Below are 20,063 nucleotides of genomic sequence, written 5' to 3'. Positions count from 1 at the left end.
TCGAGAGGGGTTTTTAGAAACTCATAAAAAAAATAAATTACATAGCTCGTCTAGAAACTGCAAAACAAATCTATTAAGCATAATTAATCTATCATTAGTACATATGGGTTAGGGTTACTGTAGCACTTAAGGCTAATCATGGACTAACTAGGCTTAAAAGATTCGTCTCGTGATTTTCAACAAAACTGTGTAATTAGTTTATTTTTTATCTACATTTAATGTTTCATGCATGTGACCAAAGATTCGATGGGATGGATATGGATGAAAATTTTTTAGGTGAGAAAATTTTAACCAATCTAGTACCATCCATGGTAAATTTTCAAAGGAAAAAAAAAGATATTATCATCTAGCAATTCAGCAAGCACGTACCAGTTCACTGGGACAAAGAAGCATGGTTCCGAACTTAATATTTGCGAATGCACCTGAACTCCAGTACTCAAGATTACAGGGCAAGCTGAAGGCTTCTCCAGCTCAAGGACTGGAAAAGGAGATGAAGTCTACGCTCGGACGAATTTGACCAACCGGCAGGTTTATTGACCATAACAGACCAGAACCTTTAAAAACCTGTCTAGGATCCAACAAGTCAATCCTAGCCAATCAAGTCTGAATTTTCTGCAGCTCATGCGTCAGCCAACTCAAGTCACATTCCTTCAGAAATTCAGCAGTCTAGTAGTACTATAGTATGCGCTATGCACCCTGCAAGGACCGGGAAATTTTCATACCTCAGACTAGCTGATCAACCAGTTCAGCCTATAAACGTCACATGGTAACAAGTTCAGAAGATTTCTCTATGTAGTGAGGAAAGGAGGAAATTTCCCTAGCGCCCCAAGCACAAGCGCCTGCGTGTCGGGGAAGAATTTCGCCCCCGGGAGCTCTGTCACCGTGCCCTCCTTCGTGACGGTGACCGGGTACCTGAGCAGGTGCCCAGGGAGGTCGGCGTCGAGGCTATCGCTAGCGTAGAGGTCCCAATACTTGTCAGCCATCTGGTTCACCCTCTGAACACACTCCAGGCTGCCGGGGTTGAGGAAATCGTCGTGTAGCACACCGAGGTGCTCATACCACAGCGACATCCGGAAGCCGTGGACCTGACCTCGGGCGACCTGGCCTTTGGTGTTCAGGTGGCACGGCTGGTAGGCGCCCATGGCGATCTCAGAGTCCCTGCCCCCATCCATTGAGCGCTGATTGATGTTGGCAGATCCAACGATGATGTATTCATCGTCCACTGGAACAAGACAATGTCAGATTACAGGTTATAAATATTAAACTTCAACCACATGAAACTGTGTAGGAACTGATAAGAGTAGGTGACGATATGTCGATATCAGACAGCAAGAATGGAACACTGAAGATATGTATGGTTCTGAAATACAATTCTTTTAAATAAATCCTGAAGCGCAAATTTGAGCTACTATGCACTTCTAATTACATGAGGGTGTTACATGTTAGACAGATTTAACTTTAACCACATGAAACGTGTCTTGATAGTGTATGAACTAAAATAAGACTAGGTGACAATTTCAGCAGTCCGTTCTGACAGCAAGAACAGAACAATGTGGATATACATATACCTGAATTTGAGTATTCAAGCTTGCGTGTGTCAGAATTTGGAAAGATGATTCTAAAATATTTACAAGAATGGAACATGGAAAATCTGAAACATCCTATCGATGCAGCAGATTGAATTTGAAACAGCATATGAGTAAATCCGCAGTTCTAGACAAGGAAATTGATCATATTTGGAGGCATACCTATCATCATCTTGGAATGAACGTAGATCATGAAGCGCCGTGCATTCTGTGCCCGAGCATAGTCTGTCCCATCAAGTGGACGACCTGAAGGTTCATACTCACCACTCATCTTCACCTCCCTGTTCCCCAAGCAGAAGAATGTAAGGTAATCCCTCGGGTTCCTGTCAATCCTCTTTGCCTCAAGTGCAACAGAAATGTCATTGTACATCATGTCCATAGTCCTCCTCTGCCAGTCAAGTATGGCCTGCACCGATCCACCAGCAGGAGGGCCTTCTGGCCACATTGGCAGGACAACATAGACTGCAAAATGCTCACCAGCTTCAATCTTGCTCACAATCTTCAGTGAGAGCTCTCTTGGGATAAGATGCAGTGCTTCAATCTCCTCTGGCTTTATGCCGTCGGCTTTCCACCCGAATGAGCTGCCAAGGAAGTACTGGTTCTCGATGTAAATGAAGTGCTTGGCACGGCGTATGGCATGGATGTAGGCATCCTGGATGCTCCTGTCAAGGACATTATTCTTGCCACTGACAAGTCCAGATTGAGCTGCAGCCTCTGGGGTGCTAGGGAAGCCATAGCACGCACCGCCATCAATGGAGCGGAATAGCTGCACGTTCCATGTCTCCTGGTCTTCCGGGAACATCACTGGCGACGGTGGTATGATCAGGTTCACCAAAGCTTTGAGGTCAACGAGGAGATCAATGCTGCCTCCTTGCTTCCTCCACCGCTGTTCAAAGTTGTAGAGCACGTCCCATGCGGCTGGGCCTTCGATCTTGGAGTGGATGTCGTGCCATGGCTCCCTCGGCCCACCATTGTTGATGGACGCACCAGTGAGGTTGGGCTGGTGGAAATCCTTGTGGTGCGCTGTATCTAGAGTCCGGAACAGGGAGTGAAACTGCGTGTCATAGCGGCCATCGCAGAGGTCGAGGCCGCCGACGAAGCTGAGGATGCGGCGGCGGTCACTGTGCCTCGCCGGCATTTCGTGGTCGACCACGATGATCTTCTGGTGGTGCGTGATCATGTAGGCGATCTGCGCACCCATGACGGCGCTGCTGCCGGCGTCGGGGTTGCGGGGGCAGAGGACGCAGTGCACGTCGCTGCCGCGGAAGTACTCCGCCGTCTCGGCGTCGTGCGTGCTCATGAACCCCCACTTCATCCCGAGGGACTCGACGGAGGTGCGGTCGTCCCACACCAGCATGAGCACCCGCACTCCTTCGCTTGCCTTGCGCTTCAGGAGCTCGCCGAGGGTGGCGTCGCCACCGGGGCGCGGCCGGCTGCCATCCCTCAACAGCGTGATCTCAGTGTAAACCGACCATCCGGTGATGTAGATGAGGTGGCGCGCGTTGCTGATGGCGTCGAACACGTCCTCCCAGCACCTGCCCGGCTCGTAGAAGCGGCCCCCGGCGAGCGGGATCCTGGGAGCGAACGCGTCGGGCGTGTGCGCGTCCTGGTACAGCGTGACCCTGCACCCGGGCCGCTGCGAGAAGAAGGTGTAGGGCACGCCGGGGTACCGCGCGCCGCCGACGCCCCGGCCCCACCCGCGGCGGTCGGCGGCCACGTCCTGGAACCGCAGGCGCACGCGTAGCTTGGGCCCGTGCGGGAGCCGCTTCTTGCTGGCGTTGAGGATGTCGAGCGAGCGCTCGATCTCCTGTCCCGCGATGAGGTCCCGGACGGGGAGGTAGGCGCGGCCGATGAGCGTGGCGCCGATGGGCTGCGCGGCCTTGACGGAGAAGACGACGTTGGAGGCGAAGTGGGCGCAGTAGATGTGGAACGCCTCGTACCAGCGCGGGTTCACGGGGTCGCCGGTGATGACCCGCGTCCGGCCCACGCGCGCGCGGCCGAGGTCCACCGTCGCGTACAGCCGCGTGGAGCCCTGGCCGAGGCCGAGCGACTCCTCGAATCCCTCCACGAACTACACGCGCGGCACGAACGAATCAGACGAGCCACAGATCTCGAATCCGAACGAAGCAAAGCAAGGAAGCTACTGCTAGCATTTCCGATGAAGACAAGATAGAGTCGGCCGATTTTACCTTGCGGAAAATCCCGGGGGCGCCGCCGGTGGCGCGGGTGGGGTTGGTGAGGTGGTCGGCCTCCAGGATGGTGGCATCGAGAGTGCCGTGCAGCAGCAGGTGCGCCATGGCTGCACCTCCACCTCCTCCTCCACAGCTCCCTTGTGCTGCTGTGCAAGACAACTTCACCCTTCCAGCTTCCAGTTCAAGAACGGAGGAAACAATGTGCCAATAGGTGGGAGACAAAGACCTGTCACTCTATCAGCTTTCGTCAAAGGTGGACGCGCTCGCTGATGTGATCGCCAACAAAAAAAATCACCAAGCGTGGCAGGAAATTAAGGGAGAAATTAAGGCTGGCTGATTTGGATATAATTCAGAGCTAGAGAATGTGCGGAGAAATTAAGAGGGGATTAATTCGGGATGGAAGTGGAACAGAGGAAGGAAAGTAATTTGCAGACGATTGACTGAAGCCTGATGATGAAGAAACAGAGCAGATCAGGGAGAATCCAATGCCTAATGAACTGTGACTCTCTGAGTGCGTCAGCGTCGGGTCACCAAAGTCCAATATCCACGACACTGTCAATGGAGGAGGCCACTCGAAGTGGTCACACAAAGGCCCTGTTTGGATCTCACAGAAAGAGCTAGTTTGAGCTACTTTGGGCTCAACTAGCCCCAAAGTAATCAAACATGAAGTTTAGAGTTAGTTTTTTGCAATTAACTCATACAAAAAAACTATCCCTCCAAAGAGGTGATTATTTGGGCTAGTTATAATCCGGACCACAGCTGATCCTCTTCCTGGCCGCACGCCGCACACCGCACGTGAGCTTCTTGGCACATGCAAGCTTCTTGGCTGCCTCCACCAGCCACTGGAAACCTAATCCTCTTCTTGGTCGCCGCTGCCAGCAGCTCCGATCCCTTGCCGAGGTTCGACCGCGCCATCTCTGCTCATCCTCCTTGGTCGCTCTCGCCGCGTACCCTGCTCGCCCTCCCTGCTTGTACTAACAGTCGCCTGTTTTGTGCAGGAGAAGTGCGCCATGGACGGAGACGACTTCTCGTGGTGCTCGCAGTCGTCTCGGAGGAAGTTAGGCCTTGTTTAGTTTACCCAAAAATTTTCAAGATTTTCCGTCACATCGAATCTTGCGACACATGCATGAAGTATTAAATATAGTAAAAAATAAAAACTAATTACACAGTTTGTCTGTAAATCACGAGATGAATCTTTTGAGCCTAATTAGTCCATAATTGAACAATATTTGCCACAAACAAACGAAAATGCTACAGTGCATTGAACCAGAAATTTTTGCAAGATGCGAAAAGATTTTGGATTTCGCTACTGTAGCACTTTCGTTTGTTTGTGGCAAATATTGTCCAATCATGGACTACCTAGAATCAAAAGATTCGTCTCGCGATTTACAGTTAAATTATGCAATTAATTTTTATTTTTATCTATACTAAATGCTTCATGCATGTGCCGAAAAATTCGATGTGACAGAGAATCTTGAAAACTTTTTGGTTTTTGGGGTGAACTAAACAAGGCCTTAGGCTTTGTTCAGGTGTTCAAAAAACAATTACAAATTTTTCCACATTCTTTGTCACATCTAATCTTAAGTATTAAATATAAATAAAAAATATAACTAATTACATAGTTTTGCCTATAATTTGCGAGATAAATCTTTTAAGTTTAGTTAGTCCATGATTAAACAATATTTGTCAAATACAAATGCAAGCACTATAGTATTCATTTTGCAAAAAAAAATGAACTAAACGAGGCCTTAGTTGAGAAAGTGAAAAGTTTTTGGACAGTGTAGTATTTTCGTTTTTATTTGTCAATTATTATATAATCGTGAACTAAAGATTCATTTTATAAATTATAGGCAAACTGTTTAATTAATTATTTTTTATCTATATATTTAATATTATATACATGTGTCATAAATTTTGATCTAACAGAAAATATTAAAAAGTTTTTAGGTTTTAGGCTAAACGAGATCTTTTAGATTCAAATCAGCGCAAAGAAGCAGACAAAAGATCGCGCAATGCAAAGACGCTGAAGTGGCTGAACTCGGGTCAAAACAACAGCAGGCCCAAGTGGCAGTGCGGCAATCTTGGGCTTTCGTTTTTTTTTCTTCAAAAAAGTAATTGGGTCTAACCTGCCGACCATCTTTTTATTTGGACTTTTGTTGGGCCGTAGACAAGTGGACCGCAATGGTGCGCAGGGTAAAAAAACCAATTAGAGTAAAATAAAAGGAGAATAAAATAAAATAATATAAATTAAAAGTATGAAAAATAATAGAAAACATAAAATAAAAGAGAAGTGAAAAATAGAAGAATATAAAAAGGAAACCAAATAAAACATGAAAAATACAAAATCAAATAAAGAAAGTAACAAATTGTAGTTATAAAAAGGAAATAGAAAGATATAAAACATAAAAAAATGTACTAAAAAAATCATTGAGATCTAGAGCTCTCCCACATGTTGTCGTAGTGTCACTACTCTTGTTAGGCGTGGTTGCGAAGAGCTAGAGTCTGGAGAAGACTAGAAAAGGGCAGCGAGACAATGAGGCCGCTAGAGGTGCTTCGCTTCGGCCTCCCCCGTCATTGGCATGTCATGGCTTTGCTACCACTACTCCTGCTTGCCATGGTCACATAAATCCAGAGGGGAGGGCGCGATAGGGTGAGTCGGCAAAGTCGTAGGTGCAAAGGGCGCCTTTAGGCTCTGGCTCCACTCTGGCCTACGGTGCAGTGGCCCATTCCTCTTCATGCTGGCTTGGGGCGGGCCGTCGGCGGTCACTGATTGAGTTTGGGAGAAGCCAGAAATGCACAAGCGGCTAGTGTTGGAGGCTTGGCCGTTCGAGGCATCAGGCGTCGAGGTTGATGAGGCTTGGGGGGACTTTGTTGTTGGCGGTTTAATAACAAAGACTTGTTCTAATAAAATCTTCGTTAGAAAAAAGTCCACACTACCTTCTTTAATTTTTATAAAAGTCTATTTTTTCTTTCTAAACTCTAAAATTGAGTAAACCACCTTTCTAAACTTCTAAAATCATTCAATTTACCTCCTTGACTGATTATAAATAGTTTTCAAAGGCGGTTTTGTCTCTTTCTTTTTTATTCATTTTGACCAAATCTTTAAAAAATCATAGTAAATCAAAGAAAAAATAGAAAATAGAAAATCCAATTTTGTTGGACTTCACATGAGTAGATCTACATAGAGAATATATAAATCTATAACTAATTTAGCTATGATCTAATGAGTATGAATTTTCACTATAATTCAAGCATACAATAATTAGCCCATCATAAAAATTTCACCACAATAGAACCATAGAAACTACGGCTATGAATTAATTACATAAAAACATAGATCTAAAACTACATAAAAAATGCTAAAGCATACCATATTATATGTTTACTGTGTAAATCTATCCATGTGAAGTCCAATAAATTTGGATCTCTATTTTATAATTTTTTGATTTACTATGATTTTTAAAATATTTAGCGAAAATATATAATAAAAAAAGACAAAACCGCCTTTGAAACCGCTTATAATCAGTCAGAGAGGTAAAACAAACATTTTTTAAGTTTATGGAGATGATTTATCCGATTTTAAAGTTTAGGGAGGAAAAGTAGACTTTCGCAAAAGTTGATAGAGTTAATTTGGACTTTTTCCTCTAGGTTATGTTTAGTCAAGTTCCCTCCCCTTGCCTTGCTTAGAAAGGACATTCTTTTGGTAAGTGTCTAAGGCCTTGTTTAGTTCCAAATTTTTTTGGAAAAACGACATTGTAGCACTTTCGTTTTTATTTGACAAACATTATCCAATCATGGAGCAATTAGGCTTAAAAGATTCGTCTCGCGATTTACAGACAAACTGTGTAATTAGTTTTTTTATTTTCATCTATATTTAATGTTCTATGCATGTGCCGTAAGATTTGATGTGACGGGAAATCTTGAAAAGTTTTGGGTTTTTGGGGTGAACTAAACAAGGCCTAAAATCTTTGTTTTGCTTAGCAACCTTGCTCACCTTGGCAAGGTGTTGGGTACAATAAAAAGGAATACCCAAATCAGAGCAATAAAAATCGCAAAAGACGAACTCAACCATCCACAATCGCCAGGACGCGGGCCCCAACACGTCTGTCTCCTCGATCTCGGGCCCAAATCGCGGCTCGCCCGACCCCTTGGCCTCGGGCACGAGTTCCGTCTCGCCCGACCCCTCTAGGGCTCGGACGCTGACACCGTCTCGCCCGACCCCCTTGGCCTCGGGCGTAAGTTCCGTCTCGCCCGACCCCTATAGGGCTTGGGTGCCAACGCCGCCTCGCCTGACCAGAGCAAGGCTTCCAACGCACGGTGCCCGTACCCACGATGTGACAGGCACAATGACTCCCATATCGCAGTAGGGCATGGTGGCGAACTATTCCAACCACCCTGGACACTGCAGCCTCACCTCTTTCACTGTAACCTTAACTCTTTTTACTGTGACGTACCGCCTCACAGTAAAAGGGGAATGTGAGGGGATGATCAACATCACTATTTGCTGTCTTCTCTCACTGTTAACATGACAGGCTGCAGTATCGCCGATCCGACCCCCACGACTCCAACATGGCTCGGTAACCCCCCACAGGAGCAACCATGCTGTCAGCCATACCTCAAGGATGGGATGGACAAACTTCTACAGGGTTGGGACTGTGGCTTCACCACTCAGCAGAGGAAATCTCCAATCACTCATGTAAATACCTGTTTCCCCTTGAGGCTATAAAAGGGGAGCCAGGGCTCACGACCAAGACAGGTCCATCCTAACACACAACACAAGATCACCACACTCCAAGCGACTACACTCGCAGGGTAGCAACTAGCACTCTGTCCACCACACAAAGCCGAGACCTGGGACTTAGCCCTCTCTCGCAACCCGCTTGTACACCCCTACTACAAGCACCTTTGGGTGCAAGGTAATACAGATCCCCGATCTCACTGGACGTAGGGCATCCTCAGCCCGAACTAGTATAAACTCTCTGTGTTCCACTTACATCACCATTCAGGCTTAGATAGTCATGCATACTTATACTCGTTTATGTCTAGACCACGAGTCTAAACGCCGACACAAGGCTTTCCTTGCTCTTGCAGGCGAGCCAAAACCTCCCTCCCACGCGATCAAGGTTACTTTAGGCCCCTCCCATTGATGAGCTCGCAATCCATAGGAAGATGGGAGAAATGGAGAACAGATAGAGAAAGCAAAAGTCTTTGCTTTGTCAGTTGAGGCCTTGTTTAGTTCCGAAAATTTTTGCAAAATCGACACTGTAGCACTTTCGTTTGTATTTGACAAATATTGTCCAATCATGGACTAACTAGGCTCAAAAGATTCGTTTCGTCAATTCCGATCAAACTGTGCAATTAGTTTTTATTTTCGTCTATATTTAATACTCCATGCATACGTCTAAAGATTCGATGTGACGGGGAATGTAAAAAATTTTGCAAAATTTTCAGGGAACTAAACAAGGCCTGAGGCAAGGCGAGAGAGCACGTCCTTGGACCACGTTCCGATAATAACATTGTTCACATGGGCTGTTTTTTTTTCCTCTCCAATCAAAATAAATTAGGAGTCCAGATAGATCACATTTTGTGGTTCCTTCACTTTGAGGAGTATAAAAACTAGAGGGAGCCCAACCAAATAAGGCGTAACCATGAAATACTTGTAAACCAACACTATGGCAAAAAAAAAAAATACAACAAGAAAAATCTATAAAACTGAAAATCGTCAAGGCCTTGTTTAGTTCCCAAAAAATTTTGTAAATTTTTTCAGATTCTCCGTCACATCGAATCTTTAGACGCATGCATGGAGTATTAAATATAGACGAAAATAAAAACTAATTGCATAATTTGGTCGGAATTGACGAGACGAATCTTTTGAGCCTAGTTAGTCTATGATTGGACAATATTTGTCAAATACAAACGAAAGTGCTACAGTACCTGTTTTGCAAAATTTTTTAGAACTAAACAAGGCCCAAGTTGTACGGGAGCATTGCCAAATAGTGCCCCATTTGTTTTCAATTATAGTTCACTTTAATTTTATTAAAATTAAACCTCTTTAATTTTAGCTTAGTTTATTTATAAAAAAGATTCATCACATCTAAAACATTAAATTAGCTTAATTAAATTCAACAAATATTTTGTTTTTCCATTTGTTTATTATATTATATTCCACAAAATTCTGTTAAAATAAAGAAATTTGATTTAGGATAAAACCAACTAAATAAACTATATTTTAGAACAAAATAATATAATAGGTTTTACTCCCTCCATCCTAAAAATAGAGTCGCTACGGGAGTCAAACTTTTTAACTTTGATTAGATCTGTAGAAAACGCGTGCAACATTTATATCTCCAAATAATTTTATTATAAAAGTATATTCAATGATCTAAATAATGGTATTATTTATGTACCATAAATATTAATATTTTATTAAATATATTTGGTCAAAGTTTAAATTTGCTGACTTTTTGGAAAACAAGAATGACTTTTTTTAGACAGAGAGATGATGTAATAAAACTCATAGATCTTAGATACTCTATTCTTTTGCAAAGCAACATTGTAGACTTCTAAAGGAAATGACTTTGGCGGACTGGAGCTGGTAGCTAATTTTGTGATTATTTTTTAAGTAATTTGGTACGTAAAGGCATTAATCCATTACCCGCTCCGATCAATACCATTTTCGGAATTTCGGTAGACCCGCAGGCCCACAGCTCAGAGCCCACAGCCTGGTAGGCACAGCCCACAGATACGGACGGGTGCGCCCCCGATTCCCTGTCCGCCGCAGTTTTTGAAGCGAAAACCAAAACGGCGAGACCTGCTGTCCACGAAATCCTCGTTCTACTTGCCTCCCCCGATTACCGTCTTGTTGCGCCACAGTATTGGAGAATCGAGAGTGCTCTCCCAGGTCGAGGTGGTGTAGGCGCTCGCGGAGCAGCCGAGGCGTTGGAGTTTGAGGAGGAGAAGATGGTCGTGCTGGTGGTGGCCACGACGTCGGACCCGGCGTCCATTGGGCCCGCCGCCGCCTTCCTCGCCATGCCCGGATGGTCCCCCGGCCCGCCCATCGCCGTAAGAACAGAACAGAGCCTCTGTCTAAGCCCCATCTGTCTGATCTGATTTAATCCCCATATAAGTCTCGATCCGGCCCATCCGGTTGTGTGTTGCGCTATCTCCTATTTTGCAGTAATTCGTATGCGTCGACCACCAATATTATCTGTGTGTGTGGAGTTGCGGTGCTACTTGTCATTGTGAGTTGAGATTGTGCCTAATGCTCCGGATGGTTTTGTTTGCGGTGTGAAACAGGATGCACAGTCGTGTAGCTTTAGGCAACTGTGCAATTCGGGATGTATGAATGACTACCGCGCCTATAGGATTTTCATGTAGCCACGGATATCTAAGTAGGTATGATGAATTTTGTCTTTAATAGTACTTAACAAAGTTCTTTTGGGCATAGGTATCCTATTTTAGCAGTGTGCAAGGCAATTTTATAGCCCATGATAGAAAGATAATCAGTTGTTGGGATCATGGCTTCCTGACTTTTACTGGGCTTGTGTGTAGTATTTTTCTGAGGTTGATCCAACTTGGGTGAGGGAGGGGACCAAGCATATTCATTCACATTTTGGGCCTCTTTGGATCCACTTGTAATATTAGTTAGCTGGCTAATAGCCACTTACAATTAGCTAGCTAATTATTAGCAGGGAGCTGTTTGGATCCACCTACTAATATGTTGCTAATAGGTGGTTGGCACCTATTACAGCCCCAAACTTGCTAGTGAAACTGGGCCTGTTTGGATACCAAGAGCTAATTGTTAGCTGGCTAAAAATTAGCTAAAATTAGACCTAGTCCATCCAAACAGGAGGGCTAATATGCCAAGTCTCCAAATAGTTGTTACCCAATATGCTGGCCAATTTTCTTGCTAATTTGGGCTAACTTTTAGCCCCAACTAATAAATAGCCCTAGTTCATCCAAACGGGCCTTAATAGTTAGCAACCCCTTAGCTAATACTTAGTTGGTCTATTAGCAGGTCATTTTGGATTCACTAGTACTAATTTTAGCTGCTAACTATAAGCATTAGTGGATCCAAACGGACCCAAATTTATGTACTGATCTTGACTCATGACTCTATTCGCTCACGTTATCGATGCTTGATATCTTGGACTCATGTCCCTCAAGGCTGTCCCTAAAGGCATCAGCCCATGCCCTTGTGCTGGGTATTGAATAAAATTAGAATTGGCTTCAAAATTTGTTATTTTGTTCATTATACTTTGTGAGCCTGTGCATTTTGAGTATTATTCTAACATTATTTGTTCTATGAGAAGTACACTGGACTTGATTGCATTCCTGTTTTAGAAATTTTATGCTCAGTGAGACAGTGATTTCATGAGTTGATGCTGCATAAAATGCATTTTCTCAGTGGTATTCTGAGACTGAAACCTCGGGTCATGCATTGGACGCAAATGCATTATGTACCAGGCAGAAGGGGATCTGAACTCATTTAAGTTTTGATCTATTTCTTTAATAATGTGAAAAGGAAGGCATCCAACTTATGTTAGTTGATGCTCTGCATTTCAGCAGTTTTCTAAATTCATATTTTATCATGGTTCTGGTTCCAATTAATGTGTGCCCATATTGTTTTGTAGGAGGGGATGGAAAGTTTTACTAATGGGAATGTTCGATTATTGAAGCATGAGCATAGCATTATCGCAGAGGATGATCTTGACCAGCGATGGCAGGAAGCCACTGGAGAGTCTGTTTCTGAGGTCATATTTCTCAGCAAACACACTGCAGTCTCCAAACGTCCAGCACTCACAGTGCATCCAATTGGTCTGTTCTTCTCTCATATGTGATCCCATTTATCCCAATGGCAAGGTCAAATGCTTGATTTTTTTTTGGTTTCTTGCTGAACACCATTTGATTCATGAGATATATCATAGATATGCGTTCGATAAATTCGAAAGGATATTGGACCATGTTAGTTATATTAGTTATAGCATACTGGCAGTCCATTGATTTTGCTTGGTACACAATCCAACAAGTTCTGTAATGGCCTTCCATGTATTTCTTATTGTTTTGTCTACTAGTTATAGCACTATGTTTTTTGAGCAACATGCATACACATCTGTTGGTTTGTTGAAATTATCATTTCATCAACTGTCTGTTGCTTGATAATGTACATATGTTCTTACCGGTAGACACACATATAAAGGTGTGCCACATCTGAAGGAGGATGAAACCCCACCCCAAGGAGGGATTCCTGGATGGGCAGCAATTCCAAGTCCTCGCATTGGCCCTTGGCTCCGGCTGATGCAAAAGATAGCTGCAGAACAAGGCCTCGTTCCAGAGTTTGAGGTAGTTTGCTTTGCAATAGTGACCCATGACTTTCTGAGTGAACTGAACTGATCTGTAATTATGATTGTTTGTGAAGATTACGCTTGAGGCTACTCACCATGGACCAGTTACCAGCACACCCACCATGTTTGTTGAGATAGGTATGTGCTTATGTGCATCCTTTTTATTTTTCCGTTTCTTGCATGTCATCATCTAACCTGTCTTTTTTTGCCATGGACTCTCTTGAAAGTTCTTTTTACAGTTTACAGAAAAGCCCTACAGTTAGCTTAGCAACCTCTTTGACCCATTAAACGTTAGTCCTGCCGTCTTTACCTCCTACACGACACCATCCTCAACTCTTATTCACATTCTTCAGGCAGCGCAATCCCGTTTTGAAGTTGCAAGTGTACATGTATTTCCATAATCAACAGGAGTCTTTCCAACATATTGTTTGATTTAATTGGAATCAGCAGTAGTGGGGTATCTGAATGCTGGAACCATACTATACTTGTGGGTGGGATGTTATTCCTTTTTTGTTTTTTTCCCTTGTCGATTTTACTTTGCAAGTTAGTGTATACAGTATACTACCTCTAGTTTAAATTTACCTTTTGACTTTTATTTTAGTTCCATGATGTAATTTGCCCCTATTGACTGTGCAACAATTGATCCAGTTTGATACCAGACGTTTCTATACAAGAACACAAAAATTTCAAGCTCAGTCATTTACAATGATCATATAGTCATGTCCTCAGAAAAATTATAAATAAAAGCTACTTAGTCAACTTAAGCATGTGAACTTTTGGAAAGAGATGCTTCTTATAACATGGACAGGATGAACAAGATGCAAGCAACCAATATTTTGTGCTCTATCTTGTGGACCTTTCCAAAAGGCCTTTGAGTTTATGTGAACTCAACTCACTGATGTATTTCGCAAAAAAAAAAAAAAAAAAAACTCACTGATGTAAATATAGCTCCACTCCAGCAGATGAATTAATAGGCATAATGAATATTAGGTTCTATACTCCCATCGTGTCTGCTGGATCTGAATTGCTAACCTCAGTATTGGTCTGCTATAATAATGCCAGGAAGTACAGAAGACCACTGGGGTAGACAAGATGCTGCGCAGGCAATTGCTCTAGTGAGCTCCCTCCTTCCCTCCCTCTCTGTGTTTATTACGATGTACTCCTTAGTTTTTTCTTGTGGATTTGCACAAGCAGACGGTGTTTATTTGTTGGGCTGTCAGGATCATGTAGAATGTGGAGATTCAAAAACAAGACATCAAAATTTGGTGCATTCCCAATACTTAAATGGGCCACATATCAGTTGGAAAGTGGAAACTTCTGTCTTGTGCCATCAGATCATGTAATGTGGGCCAGGATCACATGTGAACCTCTCCAGAACATAAGCACATCCTTTTACAATCTTGTTTAATTGTCTATCTCTGATTCCTCTAAGATCTTCAACCCATATCTCTTCTGCCCCTCAAATATCCAAATTCTACTGCTCCCTCCGATTTCTGATGACGCTGTTGCCCTCCTCCAAATGTGAGCTCAACCTCTAATCGTTCTCCACCGACATCCATCTCCTCATAATGTGGAGTGCTAGCTGCACTGTGCTCTTCCTACCTGTATTGTCCATCCTTTGCTGCTGGTGATTAACATTTTTAACTACCATGCACCTTGTTTTTGTCTAACTAACCTTCAGGAGACACAAACATGAATGTGTAGTAAGTCAAGCATTATCATGAATCTAGCACAGTGTGGTAAGAAGTATCTTTTAGTACAACAATTGTACTTGTACAACTGCTAGATTAATGTGCTCATGTTCCAATGGCACACCTTGATTACTACTAAGCACATACATGATTAACTAGAACCAGTAATTATAGTTGTCGTATTGATTTGGACTGAGTGGTGGTTGGGTGACCTGAGAGAACGATTTTGGATATGGGGTTGAGTGAGAGCCAGGGGCATTGGCTAAATAGTAAGTGCAAACACATTGAGAAAAGGATGTACCTTTGTGTTGGGTCTCATTATGGCCCTTAGTTGACAATAGAATAGTGCAGATCATTTCAAAGTGCTAGTCTTCGACTTTTTTAGTCTGTCCGTCTGCAATGCTATGATTGCGGGGGATGTTAGAGTATTTGGTAATCAGGATTATAATCTGGTATTGCATACATGATACATATATTGGGAGGCAACTGCCCCCTTCCCAACTCTATTATGCTGTATATATACCTCGAGAGGCTCAATGCAGTTCATCCCATGCATCATACCCGATCTACTATGCTTTCATGGTATTATGAGTTTAGGTTTTGTTCTTGAGCCCTAAGGCTTCCACTGCTGATGCCGCGCAGCTGCCCTCGGGGAGATTGATCTCTGCTGGGGGCGGCGCTCTCGTAGGAAGGTCACGTAGAACCCTGCTAACTAGCCTCCTCTCCTTGTCAGGCCACTCATCGTTGGCACCGCTGGGCCACTGTGAAGCTCGTCGTTATCGTTGGGCCACCAAGGCCTGCCGCCATCATCACGATCCTCTGTGCTGGTGCACCCTGTCTACCGATTGTCGACTCTCCCAAGTACAAGGTTTTCGTTGCATACCCTTGCAAGCAGTAGTGATGACATTCATGGTCAAGCCATCTTCCTGGTCGCTTCCTATCCAGGATGGCCCCACCCATGCTGCCGGTCGTCCTACTCATTCTGGCTCTCTATCCGAGTCTGTGCCTACTGCTGCCACCTCTGGGACATCCCCATCAATGTCATGGATGGATGATGTCTGAGAACTCGTTGATACATCTGATCAACCTTGTCTACCTTCACCATTGGTTGTCCCATTGTCCTGCTATTGTTGTTAGCAAAAAGCTGGCCTCTGTTGATGCTTTGGACCTGCGCTTTCCACCATGGCTTACGTCCATCTCGACCTTGGTACTTCGGTGAGAAGAAAAGGGCATGAACTATTTGTCGGTTTCTACTCTGATCATACCATATGCCATGCAATTTCACTATGACTACGGGGGATGTTAGTTTTCGACTTAGCGCCCGCTACAATTGCGCGCGCGAAAGAGGGGGAGGTCGGGTATATTTAGTAATCACTAATCAGGAATATAATCCGGGGAGGCAACTTGCCCCCCAAGTCTATAGATGCTCAATGCGATTCATCCCACACTATACGTCTATACCCAATCAACTAAGCTTTCACAAAGTATTGAAAAGATTTTCATGTGATATGTGCCCAATTAAGGTAGTGCTATTACTGTTTTATCCTTTATTTTGAATGTTTGCTTTTAACTGTTCTCTTATAATGTGACCTTCTCAAGAAAACATGGAATTGAATTTTTTCAATTCTTGCAGGTTCTATGGAAAGGGCTTGGTCTGGAGGATGGAGATGCTGTTGGAAGTTGGCAAAGGTATGCACATATGATTTTCCTTGTATGTAAAGTAGCATTGTGGGGATTTTACTTTATCAGTCTGTACAAAGACAAAGTATTATCCTCAATGAACTGTAGATTGTAGAAATTGGTACTTCATGTTGCTAAAAATTAGGTCAGTATCATGATCTATGTAGCACAGATACAGATACGTTTATCAGTATCAGGCGCATACGGATACGTGGATACAGCATTTTTCTAAAAGACGATATGCAGATACACTTTAGTATTTTTTAATAAATAAATAAATAATGAGGCATATTAAAATTCTAAAAGCAGTAACACACTTGGTGGAACTTAAAATTGCCTTGCATTCTCACAATTGTGTTGTTCCCAGCATTGTGCAGCATATCCATCCAATTTTCTCAAAGTCCAAAGTTACAAATTTTAAATGAGAACATATGAGCGCTTAGTGCATAAGTAGAACTTGTTAAAGTGGATCTCAAATTAATCTCATCCCGTGTTTTCTTTACCGGCCAGGCTCTGGCTGTTTTTGCATAATGCAAAATCTTAGATTCCTTGTACACCACTGTTGATTGCACACATTGCATTCACATTTTGCTTGATTGTTATTTTATCAATGAAATTGTCTTTGTAAATTAAAATTAGGTGAATTTGGAAAATACCATCACAAAAACCATCTTAGTTGTAAACTACCATAGGTGTTTCTACGACATTTAGCGACATTGCCCACATGCCATCCTACCTCACATCCTATGGTGTTCTCTACATATGAGCATCTTTGTGATGATATCCATTTACTTTGAAATTTCTTTTTCTTGTAAGCATTTATTTGTTGTATTCTTACTCCCCCCTTTTTTCTTATAAGCACATGAAAACTCATTTCTTTTTATGCAGGAACTGTGAAAAGGTTCTACTAGGTATAGGAGGTGGTCACTATGTTCCTCGTCACATGGATATTGTCATGTAAGCATTGAGATAATGTTATTCTTGAAAGCAATTTCTAATTATCCACTGTCTCCCCTGTATATTTTCCTTTTTGTATGTTAGCACTTCTAATGTTAAAAGACCATTTTTTTAACATAATGGCAGGAGCTCTGCCCTTCAATGAAGAAGAATAGAATTAGCCTAGTTTATAAAGGCCTATAGACGCGCAGTTTAATAAACAGAAAAACTCCCTAAAACCAGAACACTATAGCCCTGACGACTAACCCACGGCAACCCACATACACACAGAGGTAACGCAAAAAACAACAGCGAGTCAGCGACCACCGCATGTCCTCATTGCTGAGCTTATCACAAGCAGGAAAGAGCAGCTCTGACTAGTACCACTGAGTGTTGACAGTCATTTGAGGAAATAAAGGCCTCAGCCTTCCTTCATTGTCACCACAAGGATGTCAATTGGATCCAGTATGTGTTGTGTGTTGATCTTCAGAGGAAGAAACCAAGACCTTCATAGCCTCCTCAAGGAGCTGAGAGCTCAGCCAAGACTTGGTATGGGTTCAGCTTGTCTCACTGGTTGTAAACAAACACTTTTAACCCCAAACCACACATATCCAATTTAACTGGACTGATCTGGTGCAGTTTGACAGGTTGAGTGGGTTGGAACCAAACCATGTACAAGGCTAGTTAAGGGAGTGTTGATTGATGCTGATGTGGGTGTGGTCAATCCTAGTTTTCTATATAACCTCTCTGGACTTGTGCAGAATTTGTCTTGTGGTGGATCTTTTGTCAGCGGAAACATTTTCGTTGTTAACTGACTTGTCATTACCAATTTTCTCAGATATAATTTATGCTTGTTCTAGTGTTCTATGAAAGGGCAGAAATTAGTATTTTGATGTACACGAGGAATACCTATATTCTAACTGTCTCATTTTCAAAATATTTCAGCAAAGATGGTGTATGGGTCGGTCATTTACTCTCTGGCTACTCCTTGCCAATGGACACACCATCACAAGTAAATGGAAAGACTTATGGAGAGGTTGCTGGAATGTGGAAGCATGCCATCAAAGTTTCCTACGAAGCCACAAAGGCAGCATTTCCTGGTGGTGAAGTTATTGCACATCTTGATCACAAGTAAGTGTCCTAACCAGTTTGGTGCATCTAAAAATCTATTAAAGATGTTACTTCAATGCATTCATATTTTAGCTTGTGTAGCTACTGTAGTTTTGGATTGCAAAATACTTGCTACGTGCTTATCCTTTGTGGTGGAAGATCCTAAAGCTTTGTACTCCGTGTTAACTGTTTTAATATATTGAAGTCCTTATTAAAAAAGGAACCATTTAACACTCTTTGCATTATGATTTATAGCTTTCCTATATATAAGGCTCTGCTTTAGAGCTAAAAGAATACAGTTCTCTACATTTTCAAGGAAAAAATAGAGCTAAAAGAATACCAGTCATGTATTAAAAAAAAACTAGACCAATCTAGGAGGAACTAGATGGTATTTTATTATTATCGTATTATTGTAATTATATTGTAAGAAGAAACATAGGCACCCAAATTCACCTTGATGAGGATTTGGACATCGGTGGTCTGGGTATACATAAGAAACATAGGCACCCAAATTCACCTTGATGAGGATTTGGACATCGGTGGTCTGGGTATACATAAACACCTTCGACCAACTGAGCTAGTTCAGCTTCCTTGTCATGGAAATTTCAATTGTATATACTAGAAAAAACATTAGTCAGCTGAAATAGACATGATATGACTTATCCTGTTTCAGTTAAATCTACCTGTACTAGGTTCACGAAGGGCTCTTGACATATATGTGGAATCTTAATTAAGATAATGAAGGTTTAACTTTTTGTGTCAACGCATACACAACATGTTTTGTGATAATAACCTTTATATATATATATAGTTTCGGCTGCAGTTATGCTTGTGCATAATATTATTCTATTAGTGCAACTAATCTACTGATTGTATGCTACAGTCACCCTGTTCTAACGCATCTTTTGGCGTTTCCTTTCCAGGAGCTTCAAGGGCTGGCAGAAAAATGCTGTCACATCCTTTTTGCAGGAGCAGAACATTAGGATAGGAAAGCCTAGTGATTTCTTCTGATGTACTGCAACAGTAATTGACACGAAATGTTGGGGGAGGTTGTGAATGCTTGAGCTGATTTCCCTGGGCACACGTACGCTGAGTAAATATGATGAAATAAGACTAGAGAATACAAGTGATTCAAGAGCTTGAATTTGCCCATAACATGCATGCATTCCCTGAGTGCGCTTGTGTTTGGTTATTTGTGATTTTCTGGTCAGAGCGTGCGCTGCTTCTGCCAGAGGACGTTAAAGAGCTGCAAAGAGTTTAGGAATGAAAACACCAAAATACCCGCGCAGTGCCTGATCCTTTCCATACTAGTAAGGTTGGACCGGGCTCTGCTGTAATGCTTGCGAAGATTTGTTTCCTGACTTGCTACAGAGTGCAGCCTCGGTTGTTGTATCCCCCAAACTAGTGAGGTAGGACCGGGCTCTCTGCTGTAATGCTTGGGAAGAGTTGTTTCTTGATTGTGCTAGAAGGTGCAGCTTTAGTTGCACTCCTCTATTCGAAATTATAAGACATTTTGACTTTTCT

At 42.8% G+C, this 20,063-nt stretch overlaps 2 protein-coding genes across 2 annotated transcripts; one reads left to right on the top strand and one right to left on the bottom strand.

The window, feature by feature from the left end:
• LOC8065077 (phospholipase D alpha 2) lies at positions 378 to 4,327 on the bottom strand. The gene is made up of 3 exons (XM_002437206.2): positions 3,776 to 4,327; positions 1,749 to 3,657; positions 378 to 1,222 (listed from the first exon to the last, which is right to left on the bottom strand). The coding sequence occupies exons 1-3, from the start codon at positions 3,881 to 3,883 to the stop codon at positions 789 to 791; spliced, it is 2,451 nt and encodes an 816-aa protein (XP_002437251.1). The 5' UTR covers positions 3,884 to 4,327; the 3' UTR covers positions 378 to 788.
• LOC8082261 (D-aminoacyl-tRNA deacylase) lies at positions 10,534 to 19,694 on the top strand. The gene is made up of 9 exons (XM_002438607.2): positions 10,534 to 10,840; positions 12,412 to 12,595; positions 12,978 to 13,120; positions 13,197 to 13,260; positions 14,185 to 14,237; positions 16,447 to 16,502; positions 17,382 to 17,450; positions 18,375 to 18,560; positions 19,463 to 19,694. The coding sequence occupies exons 1-9, from the start codon at positions 10,739 to 10,741 to the stop codon at positions 19,548 to 19,550; spliced, it is 945 nt and encodes a 314-aa protein (XP_002438652.1). The 5' UTR covers positions 10,534 to 10,738; the 3' UTR covers positions 19,551 to 19,694.

This window comes from Sorghum bicolor, chromosome 10 (genome assembly GCF_000003195.3).
Source record: "Sorghum bicolor cultivar BTx623 chromosome 10, Sorghum_bicolor_NCBIv3, whole genome shotgun sequence".
Lineage (NCBI taxonomy): Eukaryota > Viridiplantae > Streptophyta > Magnoliopsida > Poales > Poaceae > Sorghum > Sorghum bicolor.
This window is presented reverse-complemented; position numbering and strand designations above follow the sequence as displayed.

Bases quoted from the DNA above. Each gene is read 5' to 3' on its own strand.
- LOC8065077 (XM_002437206.2), bottom strand. From the start codon at position 3,883: ATGGCGCACCTGCTGCTGCACGGCACTCTCGATGCCACCATCCTGGAG. The intron at 3,658-3,775 runs GTAAAATCGGCC...CCGCGCGTGTAG, and splicing joins CCCCCGGGATTTTCCGCAAG to TTCGTGGAGGGATTCGAGGA. The intron at 1,223-1,748 runs GTATGCCTCCAA...GTCTTGTTCCAG, and splicing joins TCATTCCAAGATGATGATAG to TGGACGATGAATACATCATC.
- LOC8082261 (XM_002438607.2), top strand. From the start codon at position 10,739: ATGGTCGTGCTGGTGGTGGCCACGACGTCGGACCCGGCGTCCATTGGG. The intron at 12,596-12,977 runs GTCTGTTCTTCT...ACACATATAAAG, and splicing joins ACTCACAGTGCATCCAATTG to GTGTGCCACATCTGAAGGAG. The intron at 13,261-14,184 runs GTATGTGCTTAT...TAATAATGCCAG, and splicing joins CACCATGTTTGTTGAGATAG to GAAGTACAGAAGACCACTGG.